Source organism: Blennius ocellaris (assembly GCF_963422515.1).
Source record: "Blennius ocellaris genome assembly, chromosome: 10".
Classification (NCBI taxonomy): domain Eukaryota; kingdom Metazoa; phylum Chordata; class Actinopteri; order Blenniiformes; family Blenniidae; genus Blennius; species Blennius ocellaris.
In genome coordinates, this window is record NC_137659.1 from 12983731 (window position 1) to 13002195 (window position 18465).

An 18465-nucleotide genomic window follows, 5' to 3' on the forward strand; every position below is an offset into this window, starting at 1 on the left:
CCTGGACGCTCAAGACAATTCGCAGATATTGCCACCGGGGCCGGAGCAGACCGCCCTCGCCCGGCTGACGTCAGTCACCAAACAAACCACAAGAACTGTGTTAGACTTTCAAACAAACTGCCTGCCTATTGCCATGGCAGTATGGACCACCACCATGGAAAGCAGTCTCAGCCTGTTCCTGTGTTTACCATAAACAGCCGCCTCCTTTTCGCTGAATCTAAAGGAAGTTGAGGCCATTTCGGGTTTCAAGGTGTCGGCTCCCAAGTAAAGAAAGGTGAAAGTGGCCTATTTTACCTGTGATTCAGTATCTCCCATTCACACACGGAGGACACGCAGTATATTCTTGCAGAGATTTTTACATTGAACAAAGGACCTCTTGACCAGTCTGGCTCAGCATCGGTCTGCTCACAGTGCCAGTTGTGTCCTACCAGGTAATTTTCATAGCTCGGTAATGAGTGGCTGTATAAATGTTAGTGACCAGATGAATGCAATAAAAATCCCTCACGGAATTTTAAAAGAAACAAACATCTGTGTGTCAGAGGCTGAGCTGTGAATCCAGCTACAATCTGTTACCACATTACATACGTCATCAGTTGAGCCTGTTCATAATCAGAACAATGAAAATAATCAGTAAGTTGTATCGCTAAAATATGTTTTGTGTGTGTGTGTGTATGTGTGTGAAGTTCTCTGTTTTTGTTGATCTTTCTCGGAATGAAATCCATCTGCGACTTCATGTTAACGTTACTCAGCATGTCCGGATGCTTATCAGTTTGGGTCAAGGTGCTCACAGCCATGGGAGAGTGAATGCCCCGAGGGCCCGGCACATAGCATCGCTATCTCGACTCTTCCTGTTTACATTGCTGGCTTGGCGTCCCGCAGGAGCGGAGCTCAAAATCAGAGTTGTAAGAAGTCACTGGTGTCACCGCACGGAAATGACTGAGGACTCTTGATTCGAGTTGCTTCCCTCCGTCACTTCTGGCTGTTTTTCCCCTCAGAGTTGCAAAAGTGGAGTGGTGACGTGAGCAGAAACCACATCAGATGACACATTGTAGATTCATGAACGTGTTTATGAGAGGGCCTCTGAAAGCTCATTGTTGAACACAGGGAAACACGACTTCAGTTAATGCTGAAGTTTGTGGAAAATCACAAATAAATTTGGTCTTTTTTTATTAATGCAGTTGATTGCAGTCGTGCGGTGGCGTCGGTAAGAAGTCTGACTGCTCTAAAGTCTATCTGCAGCTGCTTTTTTTGTTTTTTTTTCTGGGTTCTCTTGCTACACAAACGTCCTTGTGAAGTTATCATGTTGATATGAATTGTTTAAGTCCCACAAAGGCACTGCAGGGCTACTTTATATATAAGCACAGTGAAAATGATTGAGAATATCTGATGTGTGGTGGTTTGAGGGAAGTCTTTCTATGTGTGGTCCACTGTGCTTTCACCCAGTCATCTGGGATCGGTTCCTTGTCGACCCGTTTAGAAGACGCACAGATGAAATGTTTGGTTAAGTGCTTTCCGACCCTCGTCCAACATCGTCTGGTGTGATTTCACATTGTCTTGCTCTATTACACCTGATTTGGACAAATGGGCTTGTTCTTACAATTAATCTCTTTATTTATTTTTTTACTTTGCAAGGTCATTCTTCAAAACCTAATTTCAGGGGATCGAGTTAATCAGGTCAAATGAACATTACATATCGCTACCAGTAATGAAGACAGTTGGTACGACATGTGAATGTTATTTCCTTTCCATGTAACAATTTATGCAAATTTGCTATGTAGTATTCAGATAATATAATTATTATTTGATTTAGTGAGGCGACAACCTGGAAGTAACCCAACTGACCAACTCTGCTTGTTGGAGATCAATAAATAAAGTTTGGGTGAAAATGGCCGTTTTAATAAAAAAATATTCCTTAGTGAGATAAATGATTGGATATGAAAACCATCTGTAGAAATACATTTCTAAAGCTTCTTCACTTTATATGATGCAACTAAATTTGTGAAGTATTGAGGACACACAACTATATCTAGATTTGATCGATTTTTCTTCAAGGAGATAAAAGGTGTGCGAGTTGTGTTCAAAGAATCAATTCAGATTCAGAACAGAGGGTCCTGTTGTACATGCCCATTTTAATGATTGATAGAAAACATTTTCTGAGCACAACATACACCGTTTTACAATATAGTGTGAGGAAAACACTGAAAAAATACATTTGAAACAATGCTATATATTTCAGCAAATATCCTTATCGTACAATGACCCGTCACCGTACACAAAATGCTGCGGTAAATACCCAGCCTTCATTATCCGCCAGGAAGAAAAGAAAAGAAAAACTTCAAAGCTTTTGCTGCACCTCCCATGAGGTGCCGTTTGTTCAGAACTGTACAAAGATCTCTGGCTGGATTGTCAAACCAAACAGCAACAAATTGTCAAAATTGGCTTGCATAACTACATGTTACACTCTTATAGCAAAAAACCTTGTTGAATACAGACAAACCACCAGACAGGTTCAGTCAATGTGATCTGTGATCTGGTAGTGCATATAAATAATACCAAATATACAATAGAATATTATCAACTGTTATCATATACAAGTCAAAGGTAATAAATATACTGTTACAAACAGCTTAAGGGTCAGCACAACATAGCTGGGTGCGAACAAGATTGTGCGACTTTGTGATCACACACACACACACACACACACACACACACACACACACACACACACACACACACACACACACACACACACACACACACACACACACACACACACACACACACACACACACACACACACACACACACACACACACACACACACACACACACACACACACACACACACACACACACACACACACACAGTACCGTTAAGGTAGTGTTGGACAGCTCAGCAACCAGCTGCAGAACTGCCGACGTGTTCAAAGTGCTGCGATTGAATCTACACAATACAATTACTCTTACACACAAACAGGTGTCGTTTGAAATCGTGCACACAGTCTTTTAGTCATTCAGAATTTGGAACGGTTCACGGTGCGGAGCGCGTTCACCAGAATGGAATGCTGCTAACCGCAGCAGGTGTGTGTGTGCGCTCGGCAGCCGATGAAAAGGGAAATTATAGGGTGGAAACGGGTTTTCCACACCGGAGCAGCTCATGACGAAAGCAGGGCTTTTCTTTCTTTTTTTTTAATAAATTTAATATCCTTGATTGTTGGTGAAAATCTGTTATATAGCTGGCCTTCATGAGCCTGAACTCTACAGCAGGCCATCGGAAGATGTGACGATTTATTGGGTTTTCCTGTAGGAAGTTTCACTCCCCACACCGGCGACTCCATGGAGAGGTGGCAGTGAGTTCAGCAAAGTGCTTTCCATACAAGATCTTTGGAGGTTTTTATATTTTGGGGCTTAAAGCTACAAAAAGCTTTTCGACTTCCAAGGAATGGAATATTACTTAATAGTGATGCTGTTCCACTGCTGATGTTATGACTTGGATGAGTCAAATGAAATTATTTGGTTTTGCATGTTTATCATGTTATCATTATGAATTCCATGAACGCTTTTCCACACTCTGTTTGACAGTCTGCCACAAAGTGCAAATTGTGCTGGGAAGTCTACTGATTTCTTTCTTTTTTTTTTTTTTTAGAAATACATCCACTATCGTGAGAGCAAGTTTATCCTATTGCAGGAAGGTTTAGGAAGACTGTGTGACAATGTCTGTCTGTGGAGAATCTAACACACTTTACAGCTACATGAATGTGTTCAATAAATTATATATATATATATATATATAAAAAAAAAAACATTTACAAAAAGACACAATTGTAAAAAAAAAAAAAAAAAGGCACACTACTAAATTATTTTAAGTATTAAAACCAACTCCGTTACAATGAACGTGCAGACCAGCAGTTCTGGTCTGGCACTACCAGGACCAGGAGGTGTTCAATTTGAAAAAAACAACACAATTAACAAAAAAGGAACGATTAAAAAAAAAAAAAAGCTTCTGAAGTGCAAGTTTGTAATTCTTACTTGTCTCAGTACAATAATTCATACCATCCCACTTCACATTCTTCATCTGGAGGAAGCCAGGTTTAGTTATTACCCCACAGTCCCGCACCGGCCCCTTCGTTAAAGAGGAGAGGCTGCGCTCTCCCTGCTCACTCGCAGGGGGCTCAAGAACAACCTGCCGCAGGGTTTCCAAGCTGCGCTTGCAAAAGGAGCCCCACAATCAGTCAGGCCCTCTCAGCCAAGCAGCTCCAAAGAGCCAGATTGCAGGATTGCTCAACTGCAATAAAATTTAATCTGCCGAAATTGCTGTGTTTTCAACACCGCGACCAGTTCAGCTATGTTTCTGCTGTGGAGACGTCGTCCACCCCGTCCTGATCGGACAGAAGATCCTCATGAGTCATTTGGTCACATCCATCAGCCGAGTCCATCGTCCCACTGCCCCGGTCTTCATTAGGTCCGTCCTGTTCGTCCAGCGTCAGTTCAAATTGAAATTTGTTGGCCACCGGTCGGCCCTCCTCCTCCCCGTGTGGGCCTCCTTCTCCATCGCTGCTGTAGAACGGAGGCGATGGACTTTGAGGGATCATGCTTTGGTACCAGTTCCTGTTGTCCTCCAGCGTGTCCAGGATGTCCTGTGCGTCAGGATGCACGAGGTCCGCCCACGTCTCCCACAGAGGGTGCACAATGTAATCTATGAAGCCGACCTAGGCGATGGGGCACGGAGACCACGTCAGCACAAACGAAAAGAAGCCAATTGTTGATATTGGATGGACCTCATGGTCTCGGTCTCCTACCTGAGTTCGCTCCACTGAAGCCGTGTGTTTGTCGCACATGGGGCTGATCTCCATCCCCCTCTCCCTCTCTCGGTCACCCTGGTGGAAGAATTCATCCATGATCCTGTCAGTCCACTGCCGGTACAGGTCCAGAGGTTTGGTGGGGTTGCTCAGATCTGCACAGTGGACCATGTTTCGCAGAACCTGCAGACAGACCAATCGCTTAGTTTCCCCGTTTCTCACTGCGGTGCCATTATGCAATACATTATGCAGTAAGTGGGTGTTCGTACCTGCATCCTGTCTGTGTAGTTGTCCAGCAGCAGAACACCAGAGCTGGTCACCTTCTTGGTTTCCACCATGGTCTTCAGATCAGCCAGCAGACTCATGTGTTTGGACATGTCGGTTGCTAAAACCTGGAACATTAAAAAAAAAAATTATGTAACCAATCCTTTGTTTTTTTAAAGAGCGGAATCTTCCAGCGACCTTTAAAAGTGAAGACAGGTCTATGTCTTCAAACAGATGTGCAGACATTTCCTCACCATGTCTATGACCATCCTACGGAGCGTCTGCTTCTGTTTCTTGGTAAGGTTCTGGAAGATGTCGCAGTTGTCTTCCTGCAGCAGTTTGAAGCCAACGGCCAGGTGGTGATTCTCCAGCACTGACTCATCGTTGTACATCAGAGCCAGCTCAGAGTCTAAATGCAAGCCAGGAAGGAAAAAAAAAAAGAGAGAGAGAGAGAGGAGGAGCCAAATCAAATCCTCAGTCACGCACAACATACAATGCTACGATGCTGCCTTTAGAGACAGACACCATTACACCGTGTATTTAGTATTTCTACCTATTTTGTAAATATAAAGCAAAGAAGGGAGTGCGAGTAAATTCTGACTCACTGGTATTGATGAGAAACTGATTGGACACTCCTGGGTGGTCCACGTCGTGAATGGCTGCGGCAAAAATGGCTGCCAGGATCTCCAGGTCGGTGAAGACGGCCTGCGTGTGAAGAGGAGGAGGTACAATGAGTTGATAAAACAGCCCATACAAGGTAAAGTATGTGACAACGGTTTGGAGCCAATCCTTCCATGTGTCATGCTTTCTGTCACGCAGTGTTGGTCAATCCACTGAACCGTCAAAATAAACTGGTGGAGGACAAAGGTGGAGGCCATACTTCCACACTTCATATTCAAATCAGGTGACCTCAATTCAAACGCACCAAAACACTGTAGGAGGAAGTCTAATTATTTCCAGCTGTACCTTACGGAATTGCGAATTTCTGTCACGCCACCAAGAGAAATGAATATCAAGATGTAAGGAAAGTGAAGACGACGGGGAAGGAAAGTGTCAGCAAAGGTCAAATGTGAGGCGCTTACATCCAGCGCTGGCGTGGACAGGAGGATGTGTGTGGACTGGGCGACGTCGGCGGCGTGCAGGCTGTTGTGGTACGCCACGTCGGAGTGGTAGTGGCCCTCCAGGGTCAACATGAACGTCACAAAGGTGTCCGTTGGAATCTTGAACGTCCTCATGAGGTCTCGCTCCTGTGTGAGACGCGGAGGGAGACGATTAGACAAACGGTCTCTTCAACGACAAGCGACTTCTTTTTCAAGACGTCGGGGAATATTTTCAAGCATCTCGTACAGGCGACGTGTTCGTCGGCTGATCTGGAATGCCATTTTTAAAAACATGGTTGTCAAATTGTGACTCATATAGTCGAGTAAAAAGGCTCGAGAATATACACATTTAGCTTTACCGCAAAGATGATTCACAGCTAGAAATCAATTCCAACTGCTAATGGTCGTGTGGCAGACGTTCCTGCAGTCATATGGACGGAGAACATACTGTCCACACTGACATCAGCTATGTGTCATGCTTTCTCAGGCTGAATGTGTACAACTCAATGTGTTCACACGTTGCTGAAGTGGCCCACGGGCGGAAGTGGAGGAAGTCGAAGCGGCCGACTCACCTGGAAGATGGAGTACATGATGCATGTGAGCGGTCGGTTGTGAGAATGCTCGGCAATTTTGAAGATATTCAGTCCCCATTTGTTAATGTCCTCCAGATCCTGGAAGAAAGAATTTTGATCGTTGAGCCACACGACCTCTCTGGGATTGTATTTTCTAGCTTCTGGCTGTACAGTCTCTTCATTACTCACCTTTGACAGCAGCTCCTCCTGGTCCGTTTTGACCCCGAAGCGATTCCCACTGCTTCCAGAGATGCTGGAGGTATGGCTGACCTTTCTCACCCCGCTGATCTGTGTCATCATGCCGCCCTGCTGCTGATGCTGCTGCTGTTGCTGCTGCTGCTGCTGGCCCTGCCTCCTCTTCCTCTCTCTGGATTTTGGCACGGGACATGGAAGCTCCAACTCATTCTGCTTGTCTAGAGAAATCAAAAGAGAAGAAGAAAGAGGAGAGCCGGATTAGAAAGAAAAAAGGTGCCGTCTTGTTGTGCGCTAGCACCACACTGAGTGGGACAAACAAAAACAAAAAAAGCAGTCAAGTCCAAGAAATTTGAATTATAATGTGATCTAAATGTGGCAAGAACATCCGATGACATGTGGAACAACACTCTCATGGGATGTGCATTTTGTTGAAATAACACGTGGAGCTGTAATGTTTCGAGGAGAGACTGATGGGAGTCTATTCAATGACTCCATTTAGCTGAATGACAATTTCCCACATGCTTCACACAGTGTTTGTGTGTTTCTAGAATGCAAAACCCCCAAACATTTCAGCTGCGTTCTCAACAAAGCACGGGAAAATGATCTCTCTCCACCTGATAAATGTCAGCGGTAGTGCAGATAATGAAAGCACTGAGCTGTGCTGTTGTTGTAAACTACCGAAGCCGCTCCATCAGGCCTAAAGTTCTTCTATTGCACCACTTCTAGGGTTCTATTTCCATCATGCATGCAGCTTCTTGCTCCGCTCCCCTTCTCCTGATGCCGCCTTCTGTTTTAAGCTTTGCTCTTGCGAGGCAGGAAGATGGAGGTGCGTTATTTATTAGGTCGAGCACAACATCAGCGTGCACTCAGCTCTGATAATCTGGCTGGTGGGGAGTTGGATGGGAGGGTGGAAAACCTGAAGGGCAGACCGGCTGGCTGTTTGCGGGGGGGGGGCTGGCTGGTTGACTGTGAGTCACGACACGCCGGCAGGCTTTTAAAAAAACAAGGAAACACTGCTGTCCTCCTGATGAATAATGCAGTCCCTATCTGGACCTGATGGCACTGCATGCACACAAGCAGTCTTCCTCTCTCTCCCCCGCTCAATGCTCCTGATCTCTCCAGAGGGAAGTCTTTCCCCGAGTACAATGCCTTCCCTCCTCCCCCTTCATATCTCTGCAGTCAGAATGAGGGGACTCGCTGTCTCTGTCCTTAAGACCAGATCAGACTGGTTTGAGAGCAATGGTGCAGACTAAGTGTGAGTGTCTCCACTACTTAGCACATGCCTTGGATAACCTTGTAACCTCTGCCACTGGCAGAATGTGGCATTGCTATAAGAACATTGGCTCTTTGAAGTCACACACTGCGGGCATGCAAGAGCTTTGCACATTATGTGACGGTGCAGTGTTTACTTCGGGGGGGGGGGTTCTTGTGATTGTGCGTGAAGATGCACTGCAGTGCTCACCTAGGAAGGTGTTGGAGATGTACTCTGACACTTGGTTGCCCGAGCGACTCATCTCGGACAGGTGGCTTAACTCCCGGTTCAGCATCCTCTTGAACTAGGAGCAGAGAAGAGAAAATATGGATTTGGTTAAATGATTTATACAAAGAGACAGTGCCAATAATAAAATACCAATGAATTAATTGGTATTTTCCACTGCAACATGTCCCATGGGAACATGATCTCAGTTTGGGTTTTTTTTATGCGCCATAAGTCTGTGTTTGTCTTCTGGGTTCTGATTTAAATTAGCCTCCAAGACTCTGGACTGCTTTGCGTTTTACTCAACCAAATACATTGTATATTAACAGAATATTGTGTACTAGTCATGATGCACCAATTTTCCACGGGATACAAAATGTTCTAGCTTTCTCAACCTTTGCAACCGCTGATCCAGAGAATGATGACAAATTGAGTTCAACATAACCGAACGCTCCGAGGATAGAATTCCAAATCGCAAATTAACAAAACCAAAAAGACGACTCGGAGACACTTCACCGGCTCCAGCGAAACAGATACAAAAGATGCAGAAACAAACACACACAATAATACACGGCCCCATCAAGGACAAGTGTCTTTCTGGACACACCTTTATGTATCCCCAGGACACAGAGAACAGGTAGTTGGCCTCAGGCATGATGCTGAGCTATACCGAGCCCCTGGTGCTCCCCAGCAGAAGCAGTGAGTGCTCCTCTCTGAGTGGACCTCCAAGGCTGAGCTCAGCCCTACAGCCTGAAACTCAAGGCGCCACCAAATCGCCGCGTTCCAACGAGCCACCGTGGTGAAAAAAAGCCCCAGCCGATTCCTCTGCAGAGGGGCTGTGGCGGACCCCTACATGCCCGGCCAAATGCACCTCCTCCTTGCATCGTCCATCGTTTCACAGAACCAAAAGCCCCTGGCGCAAGTGATGGAATCCCCCTGAATGTGATCAATGTTTCCTTTCGTCTCCGGTTTTCGCTGCTCCCGTCTGTCTCTCGAAAGCCTCCGTCTCTTCCTGCCACAATCCAAATGTTATCCAGCAACACGCACGGAGGGGGGGAAATCCAGCCTTCCAGAGCCCAGAGCGAGCGAAGCAGGAAGGCTACACGATCGAGGCAGAATGGGAAAAGAGGGACGGGTGAAGGCAGAAGCGGGGGAGGAAGGGGTGCGCTTTAGCTTGAGAGTCCCCTGTGGCAGACAGACTGGTAGAGCCTCTCTCTCTCTCTCTCTCTCTTTGCCTCCCACCCTCTCGAAACATGGAGCCATGCACAGCACTGCAGAAAATGAGAGCTTGGAGAATCCCCCACATCTTCCTTTCTCTGTCTTGCTTTTTCTCCCCCTCCCCTCCACCACCCCAACCCAGTTCTCCCACCCCCCCAACTCAGTAATGCAGAACAGATGCAATGTAAACTGCGCAATTTGAGGCTTCAAAGCGCCACAGTGTTTATTATATGAGTGAGGAGACGAACGGTATTAATTTATCAGATTTTCAAAAACAAGAGCAAGGTCATATGCGTTTTCTGTGCAGTGTTGCTCAATCCATACTCGTGTTGCAATTCAACAATCTACATCATCTGTATCCTCATCTTCTCTCCAGCACATTTCTAAAGACAAGCATCGTTTTGGTCTCGCTGCAGCAGATTTCTGCACAGAATACACAAACCAGGGATGACGGATGACAATGTAGACAGGAGTCTCTTCAGTCTACATCCCACCAGTGTGCCACCAATTGCACTGCAACCTGGACGCCATGGCAACAGAGTCACATGGCCCTCGCCGTCGTTCTCACGATGGGTCCCCACTCTGTGCACATTGCATCACATCACATATGCAGACATGGAAGGCGTGCACAGCCCCACGCACAGCTCACGCGTGACATGCAGCATAGACATAATAAGATCAGACATTTTAAAAACAAATGTCAATGTCTGATCGCACGATCAGCACGAGGGCAAAAGGAATTGTGCCATTTATATTTGAATAGCGCAATTAAATTGTACAAAAAAAAGTGCCATTCTTCCTTTGGCTTGGAGTGGTTTTATTCCAACAATGTGGGCTTTTCTCTCTATAGCAGATCAGACTCACAAGTCTCACCAGCTGTCTAATAGCTGTCAAGCAGACAGCTAACATCTACTTGACTGTGTGAGTTTGAATACCACTTTCAAAGTGCTGGCTGCACTCAAAACCCTGAGAGCCAGAGGCAGTCTATAAAAATCAAAGAGAGCTCGTAAGGACAAAAAAAAAAAAAGAAAGAAAGAAAAAAAAAAAAAAAAAAAAGGTGCTTGGAATCAACCGGCTTTATTCAGTTCAAAGGGAAGTTGTAATTGATTCTTTAAAGCACAACGGAACAGAAGGATTTAGAGACCTCTAGGAAACAAACTGGGCGCACAGCTGCATGTCAGTCAAGCCGGGTCACGCAGTTCAGCTGAAAGACACAGCATACACTCATGGCAGGGTGACAAGCCAGTGAGTGTGCCCAGGAGAACGGATTACTCAATGCATGGCGCAAACTCATACATCCTTTTCACGATAGCAGAACTCGCACATTCAAAGCCAACGGTGTCTGAGGAAACCAAAAGTAGTTACATAAAGTCGAAAGAACTTGTGGTTTCGTCTCAGACGATGAAAACTTCTTGCCTGATAAAGTTTGAATCTTTAAGTCGTATATACTCAAGTCACTGCTTCACCAAAAAAATAAAATAAAAATTGTATTGCGTTGGAAAACAAAATTAGTTATTGAAATAATTACTAATATAAGAAAAATTGGTTCAAAACATTAAAGACAATTAAGCCACCACCAACCCAGGGATGTTTAATGGACTTAAGCTTAAAAAAAACCCTCAAAGAAACAAAACGGGGCACACGTCCAAAATTATAGACCGCTTTGACTCAAATAACACATTTCTGAAGTAAATTAAACAGATTATATATCACAAATCACACTCAAATTTCAAAATGTAGGTTAACTCACCATTTTCCAACTTGTAATAATCTCAAAGTTGCTCCCCTGCTTTTCAGAGCAACATAATCCCATTGTCATTTAGGAAAAACTAAACAGAATACAAAAGAAATCCTGGTAAAAAGGTCTGTGAGCGATAACTGTTCAGCGTGTCTAAGATCCTGCCTGCTTCCCCTCTCTATTCTCTTTTGTGAAGTGGCGTCAGACAGGAAACATATAGTGATAAAGCTTTCTTGACTGACTGGGCTACACAGTCAAACCAGGAGATCGACGGCTCCTCCCTCCAACAACAGGCTCGAGCATGTGTCCCCACCCACTTCCCCCCCTTTTTTTTTTTTACTTGATAGAGTAATTCACTGAAGTCATTTACTGGTAGACAATCTACTTCCAAACATAGCCCGGGGCACCAGACAATCAACATACTTGAGCTCATCACTGAAAAAGTCCCAGAAAACAAGTTCATGACGCAACGTCCTGATAAACCTCGCATGATATCTTTGGGACTGGACATGTAGAGATTTCTTTTTCTGTGTGAAAACTTTGCGTGGATGACAGAGTTGCAAAGAAACCGCTCCACATTATAATGTAATGGTGCAAAACCCAGAGTGAGCCAATGCTGCCTCTGGCCCTTGTGTGGCTGTTTACTGTGTAAACACACAGATGCGCTGCGAGTTTTTGCAGTTTCGTAACATTGTGAAGACAAACTTCCTCGAAGGTGTAACTTAAAGTAAGCAAGGATAGTTCTTTAATGAAAACGCGGTTAATATTTGCACGTTATCATTCGGTCTCATTTTCCATGATGAATGAACAGAAGATTATAGAGGGAGGACTTTTAATTACAATTAGCCACTATAATCACCATTGCCGCTTGTCTGAGCTCTTCACCACTCTTTCAGTCAAATGGAATCACAGCTCTATAATTTAATGTCCATTACCCTGCTACAGCTACGGGCCCACCACTACATCTGTTTCAATAATTTTGTCATTCTTTCCCCTCCGAAGACGGCGGCGCTTCAAAGTTGAAGTGACCACACATGAGTTAAAGTTTCCTACTCGCCTGTGTTCTGCTCAGGGTCTCGCTCGCACGCTAGCCCGCAGAGCGCTAAACTCTTCTAACTGGACTCAGATGGTAGTGTTTGCCCAAGGCCGTCACCGGCATCCGCATGGAAGCGTGGCGAGGCTAATGATAGTGAGGGGCAGGGAAGCAGTTCCCCACAGAGGTCAGCGTGACCAGGCTGGTGGTCAGCAGGGTGTGTGGTCCGGTATCCCCGGATACACCTGTGCCCTTGGATACTGAAAAGTGGAGACACCCTGGGTTCGATTGGGAGTCCAATTACATCTTCGAGTTCTCTGTCAAGAGTCATGGCAAATTGAAGCAAAGGCCAATGAGTGAAATAATTCAACCCTATCGAGTGTAAAAAAAAACAAAAAAAGAAAAGAAAAAAAAACACAATGTACCAGTTGGTGGCTGTTTCTATTGCTGCACAATTACACAACTATCCAGCACGCTGATGAAGCTGAATTGTAACGTCAAACTTTTGACCTCCGTACTTTTGAAATCCACATTGGTCAACAATGGTCCAGAGTCAGGTTTGTAGAAGTCTGTACATGGGCTCCGCCTGGGGCCCGATTCTCATTGTCCTGCTGGTCTCAGTCACGTAGTAGTCTGTAAAGACTCAACCTGGTCAGAGCACTGCTATTGTCATCTGGTAAGCAGGCAACGAAGAGGAGGTGGTGTGTGTGTGTATGTGTGTGTGTGTGCGCGCAATGTGTGTGTGGGGGGGGTTTAGAGGAAATGAAGAGACGGGAAACTAGCGTTACGGTCACAGTCACCCATCAAGGTCTGACAACATCGCAACCCACCCCAATCCTCCCTCAGACCACATTGTAGAGCGCAGACGGATATGGACAACACCACCCTGGGTGTTTATAATCTGATGCCGCCATGCAGTCTCCACTGTCTGTGGGGAGGGAAAGAAGTAATGTGCAGCGGATAGTAATTTGGTGGAGTTCTGGGCAAATAAAAACACACAAAGAAACCCTCATGTGCATCAAAGCAATTGGAAGTAATTAGTTGTCAAAAGCTGCACGGGAACCGCAGTATTTATTTGAATTTTGTGAAACCAAATAAAATAACCAATATTTACCCCAAAAGTTCTACAATCGTTCATGCAAACTGACGAATGGAGTCTTTTTTTTATGCTGTATAGGAATCAACCTTTCATAAATGTGTATTTATTGATTCGGGACCCTTGAAGTCAAATTCGAGTCGCACTGATGATCTCTTCCCTTTTCTGTTGTTTATAATGAAATATTAACATAAATAATGACTTGTGGTAACTGTGATGATCTTACAACTCTCACCAGACACCACCAGGTCAAAGATTTGATTTCTTGTAATAGACCAATGAAGAACACGCCCGTCACCCGCAGCTACTCTCTAGACTTAATGTTAATCACAAATTTTGTTCAAGAACAAAACTTCAACATTATCAGAATAACAGAATATGTTTTCTTTTGTTTAGTAATGCCAAACAAAAGTGTGGCATTACTAAACAAAAGCTGTGCCTTTAATTGTGCTAAACTTTCCCTGATACAAGTCTAGATTATGTCTGTAAATCTGAAATCCACATTAAAGAAAACTCATATCTGTTTGTCTAAAGTGACCTTTACTGACATGACTATAGAAAGTGGACCAAAGTCCATATAAGCTAAACATTACGTCTAAAACCAAACCAGTGACAAATGCATCTGCGCCAAGTTAAATCACACTTTATATAAATCTACATTCAGCTCTAGTTGTAGCCATGCTGCATGTTCTTTAGAAGTTTGCACGAAGGAGGAAAAAAAAAACAGCGCGGCTATAGAAAACCGTCAATAGACAACATGAATTACTCAGTCCTGCCACTGATCCATTGAATGAAACTGACAGCTCACACTCTACCAGACAACACCTGTTTTGCAACTTTGCAACTACGTCAATGTGGCAAAAAGCAATTTACATGTTGCATTCATTGTGCAAATGGACGGCCACGCTGCAACGGAGAGCAATTACACTGATAGGCACCGGCTTGTTGAGACTTGCAGTCAAATCCCCAATATCAATTTTTTTCCACAAAAGGCAAATTCAAAAAACTGTTCACAACGTTTTTATTTCAAAATTGAATAGTTGACCGATTTAGGACTAAAACCCTGTATTTCTCATCTTTGAGCTGAATCTCTTGTTTGAAGTCTGGTTTGGCAGACATGGCGAGACAGCGGCTGTGTTCGTGGGAGGTCTTTTAGCGGTCGTTTTTTGCAGAGGCTGGAGCAGACATGGGCAGACAGGCGCTCATTATGTGATACGATCATGAATACCAACTCAACATAGTAGAAATGTGCATTTTGCATTTAAGCCCGACGTTTGAACACATGGTTGTACAAAACTTCCTGACAGTGATACAAATAATCATTCATGTCGTAAAACAATTTTTCCCAAGTTTGTCCTACCTTGTTGGAAGCCATGTCGCTCACAGACCGGTAGGTCTGGATAGTCTCCAGCTGGTCCAGACACCAGTCCAGCTCTTCCATCGTTTCCATTGCCAGTTTCTGGTAAGACTCATCTGCCAACAGACACATGGAGACGTAGTCAGGCCCAAGAGGATCCATAGCCATACCCGAGCCCCCTGACACCATGTGTGGTGCTGCAAGGGTCCCAGAGTGGATTGATCGCATGGGGGACTGGCATGTCGGACATCCGGAAGATGCAGAGGAAGAGGGGGGGGAGTGCACAGAGAGCTCCTTCATCTCCTGACGCTCCAGGACCTCAGAAAGTTGAGGCAAGTTGTATTCTCAGGCAAACTGAGGTTGGAGCTCCCGGATTGCCAACCCTCTCCCTCTCTGTAACCTCTTTCTCTGCATTCCCGGTTTCCCCAGCTCTTGTGCGCTCTGCTAACCTCCTCCCACTCTGCCGGTTCCCCCCCTCTCCCCCTCAGCCTCTCTCTTATTAACTTACCCCCTCTCAGTACCACTGTGCTCAACGAGTGGCGGGGAAACTAGGCAGTCTACTGCCTCCTGCTGTTGGTGCGTCTGTGACCCCACGCCCCCATCCTTTTTCTGACTCAAACGCATAGAAGCGACGTGCACACAGATACAACACAGAATCTTGCAGCCTGCAAGGGAGAAAAGCATCGGCTCGTCCATTTTTATTCACTTCTTTGCGTTTTTAACCCAAAGATGCATCTGCATGAGATTCAGTGATTTAAACTGCATGGAGGAGACGGGAAGAGAAAAGGGGACATCGATGCCGCTGCAAAGTAGACAGTGTGCTCACTCTCCATCACTTCCTTTCTAAAAACACACAAAAACCACTTCAAACCGAGTCTGCTGAACTGCAACACGCACGCACACACACACACCTACATACCTACACACACACACACACACTCTCGGAGGGAAGAAAAAAAAAAATCAAACACTACATTTTGTGTTTGCACAAGCAACACGAGAGGCAAATTTTGACTCCCTCAATCGGGGGAGGCCAGGAGAGGGCTTTACTGTGAGCCAAAGAAACTAAAACACTTCCTCTTTGGCCTTGAATGCACAGAAAACATGGAGTGGAGTTGCAAAATGGTGCAGTGACTGCTGAGGACAATCCTTTTAATAAGAAATCCATCTTTTCTTAGAAGGCAAGAATCACATGTGATGGGCACAAAGGGTTGAGAAGGAAAAGGCTGATTCATACGAAATGCACCGAGACGAACAGACATGAGGAAACAAAACCGAAAAGCATCATTATCTGATATGTCGAGAGGAAGGAAGATTGAACATATCTCTGCCTGCGGGGAATGAACGCCAAATGCATCTGGATCTCCCCACCTCTTTTTGTTTTGTATGGAAAAGGCTGATCTCTACTTCATAGGGCTTGACACATGGAAGAGATTTACCCCATATGCTTAGCACAACAGGACAGCCAGCACGCCGCTCTCCAATTTACGTCAATATAGTGGATCAAAGCTCTTCAAAGCACAGCGATGGCGTACAGATTTCGAACCACGAGTGCTCAACAAAGGACCTCAATGAAACCTCAGACAATATCGTGCGGTGAAGAAACCTCCCACCATTTAAAAGTGTCAGAACAACGTCAAGACGGTAACTTTTTGGAGTCACAAAAGAACTTAACATTTCAGCTGTGGAACTTTCAAAGAATTTGATAGATGCCATATTAGACATGCACGTCTGCTGGTACCAGCTTCATTCCTCCACTTTTTTTTAATGGGGAAGGGGGGTGGGTGGTGTCATATAACCCTTGGCTACAATATATTAATGAATGCCAAGTTTTGTGGTCCAAAACCACTCACTAGGATCTGCTGGCACCCCAACCGTGCAAAAGTCAAAAAGGGCATAAACTACAAGATCAAAGCAGCGAGCTGTTGAAACGAGGTATACGCCAACGTGTGGCTGTCTCGGGCCATAGGGGAGGCGACGCTGCCAGAAAGGTGTGACCACATCCTGCCCCCGAGTCTTGCTTTGTGGGTGCAAAGAGACATTAGACATTTTAAAAGGGCAGTTGAGAAACATCAAAGTCCCGACACATCCAAAAGCAATCCATGATCCGGATTCAGGTCGATCCAAAGCTGGAAGCTGAAACGTTTATACAGGCCAGGATGATAGTAAAATGGTGGACGTAGCCTTGCAGGACAAAACGCTTTCTGGCTTTGGAGTTTGGCCTTAAAACACATGGTTTAAGCAAGATTGCAGAAAAGTGGAGGGGGAAAAAAAATAATCCAACAAAAACCAACAAATGCCAGGTGTGATTCCCTAAAACCACACTTTATAGAAAAGCTGAAGCCAGGCTTCACAAACTGTCGTGTTGGAACCGTCACACCTGCACGCTGACGTTCTAAATGAAACAAAGTGATGCATTCGCACACAGTGTGAGCCGATGGAGCGCTGAACCCACTGTCACCTTTGGCTGATCATAAATACACCGCTGAATGGACTGACATTTCACAATGTCACCAGTCAAAGGTGGCATGACGCACTTTCAGTCTAAAAAACCTTCTTCCAGACAGAGTGTGAGGTACTTTTCCAGTCTGTTTTTTTTTTTTTTTTTCTTTCAGTGGACCTCTCTCCCTCTCTCCTTTTTTTTTTTTTTTTTTTGGTAAGTTCTAATGCTTTGGCCATATGCTGGAGGCTGCAAAGAGGACAACAGACCTCAGTGTGCAGACAGACCCCGTCTGCCTCCCTTCTCACTTCCCCCCCCTCTTTCCCCTTCTATCTCTCTCCCCTGTAGGGCCACAAACCAGCTTCTGTAAGAGCCATCAGCTACACCAACAACCAGGGCTGGGCTCAAAGTTTCACTCCCACCAAAACACCTTCCGCTTACATCCACCTCACACTGCTCCTCTCTGTGTTCCCAAGCTGCCACCAGTAACCCGCTTCTCTGCAAGTCTGGCTTAAAGCACCGTCTCATCTCCGAAAGTAAATCTACAGCCAACGATGTGTTAGGTATTAAGATCCTTTTCTAAACCAGTGTAAAAAATGTTTTACTTGTTGAGGAAACTCTGGCAAAACTTTTGTAAAAAGTAAACGCGTTTCTTCCGAGAAATGCACTTCAGTGTTGAGCATATATAAAGTAGTAACATTCACACTATTGTATTCATATACATGGTATTGGATTAAAATGACAACTATAAAACTTAAAAAAAAAAAGATTTCAGATTCTGAAAATGTGATAGATTTCATCGACAACATTACGTCAACATCTGTGCAAATACACAAAAAGCAGAGGTCCACTCTCCTCTGGTGTGTAGTGAATTATAAGCATTTGAATAAATACATTTAGGAAATTTCCACAGATTCATGATTTGTTTGAGCAGTTTTACAGGTTTGATGTCAAGTTGAGGCTTTCATGAAGTATTTGCGTTTTCCTGGTAAGGCTGACTTTACCACAATGACTGATGAAGCTTGTGCTTATTCATACAGACTTATTTTGACTTGTCGGTGAATAACAATGGAGTAATGACTGAGGGTCAATGAAAGAGACTTGAGTCACCCCCGACAGCTGAAATATAAACACCTCTGAGCTACGTGAATGTGCGCAAACATGTGTACATGCATG

The 18465-nt window shown here is 44.8% G+C and overlaps 1 protein-coding gene across 1 annotated transcript in view; it reads right to left on the bottom strand.

Annotated features, from left to right (window-relative positions):
* Positions 1 to 2109: 2109 nt before the first annotated feature.
* LOC308135377 (3',5'-cyclic-AMP phosphodiesterase 4B-like) overlaps positions 2110 to 18465 on the bottom strand; it is a gene marked incomplete at its 5' end in the record, with an annotated part of 33358 nt that continues 17002 nt past the window's right edge. Inside the window, 10 exons of the mRNA XM_080503331.1 lie at positions 2110 to 4709; positions 4800 to 4982; positions 5069 to 5191; positions 5318 to 5472; positions 5669 to 5768; positions 6146 to 6310; positions 6736 to 6834; positions 6925 to 7148; positions 8393 to 8486; positions 14853 to 14965. Of these exons, the coding sequence (XP_080359457.1) occupies positions 4344 to 4709; positions 4800 to 4982; positions 5069 to 5191; positions 5318 to 5472; positions 5669 to 5768; positions 6146 to 6310; positions 6736 to 6834; positions 6925 to 7148; positions 8393 to 8486; positions 14853 to 14965 (1622 nt within the window). The 3' untranslated portion in view covers positions 2110 to 4343. The remainder of the gene's footprint in view (positions 4710 to 4799; positions 4983 to 5068; positions 5192 to 5317; positions 5473 to 5668; positions 5769 to 6145; positions 6311 to 6735; positions 6835 to 6924; positions 7149 to 8392; positions 8487 to 14852; positions 14966 to 18465) is intronic.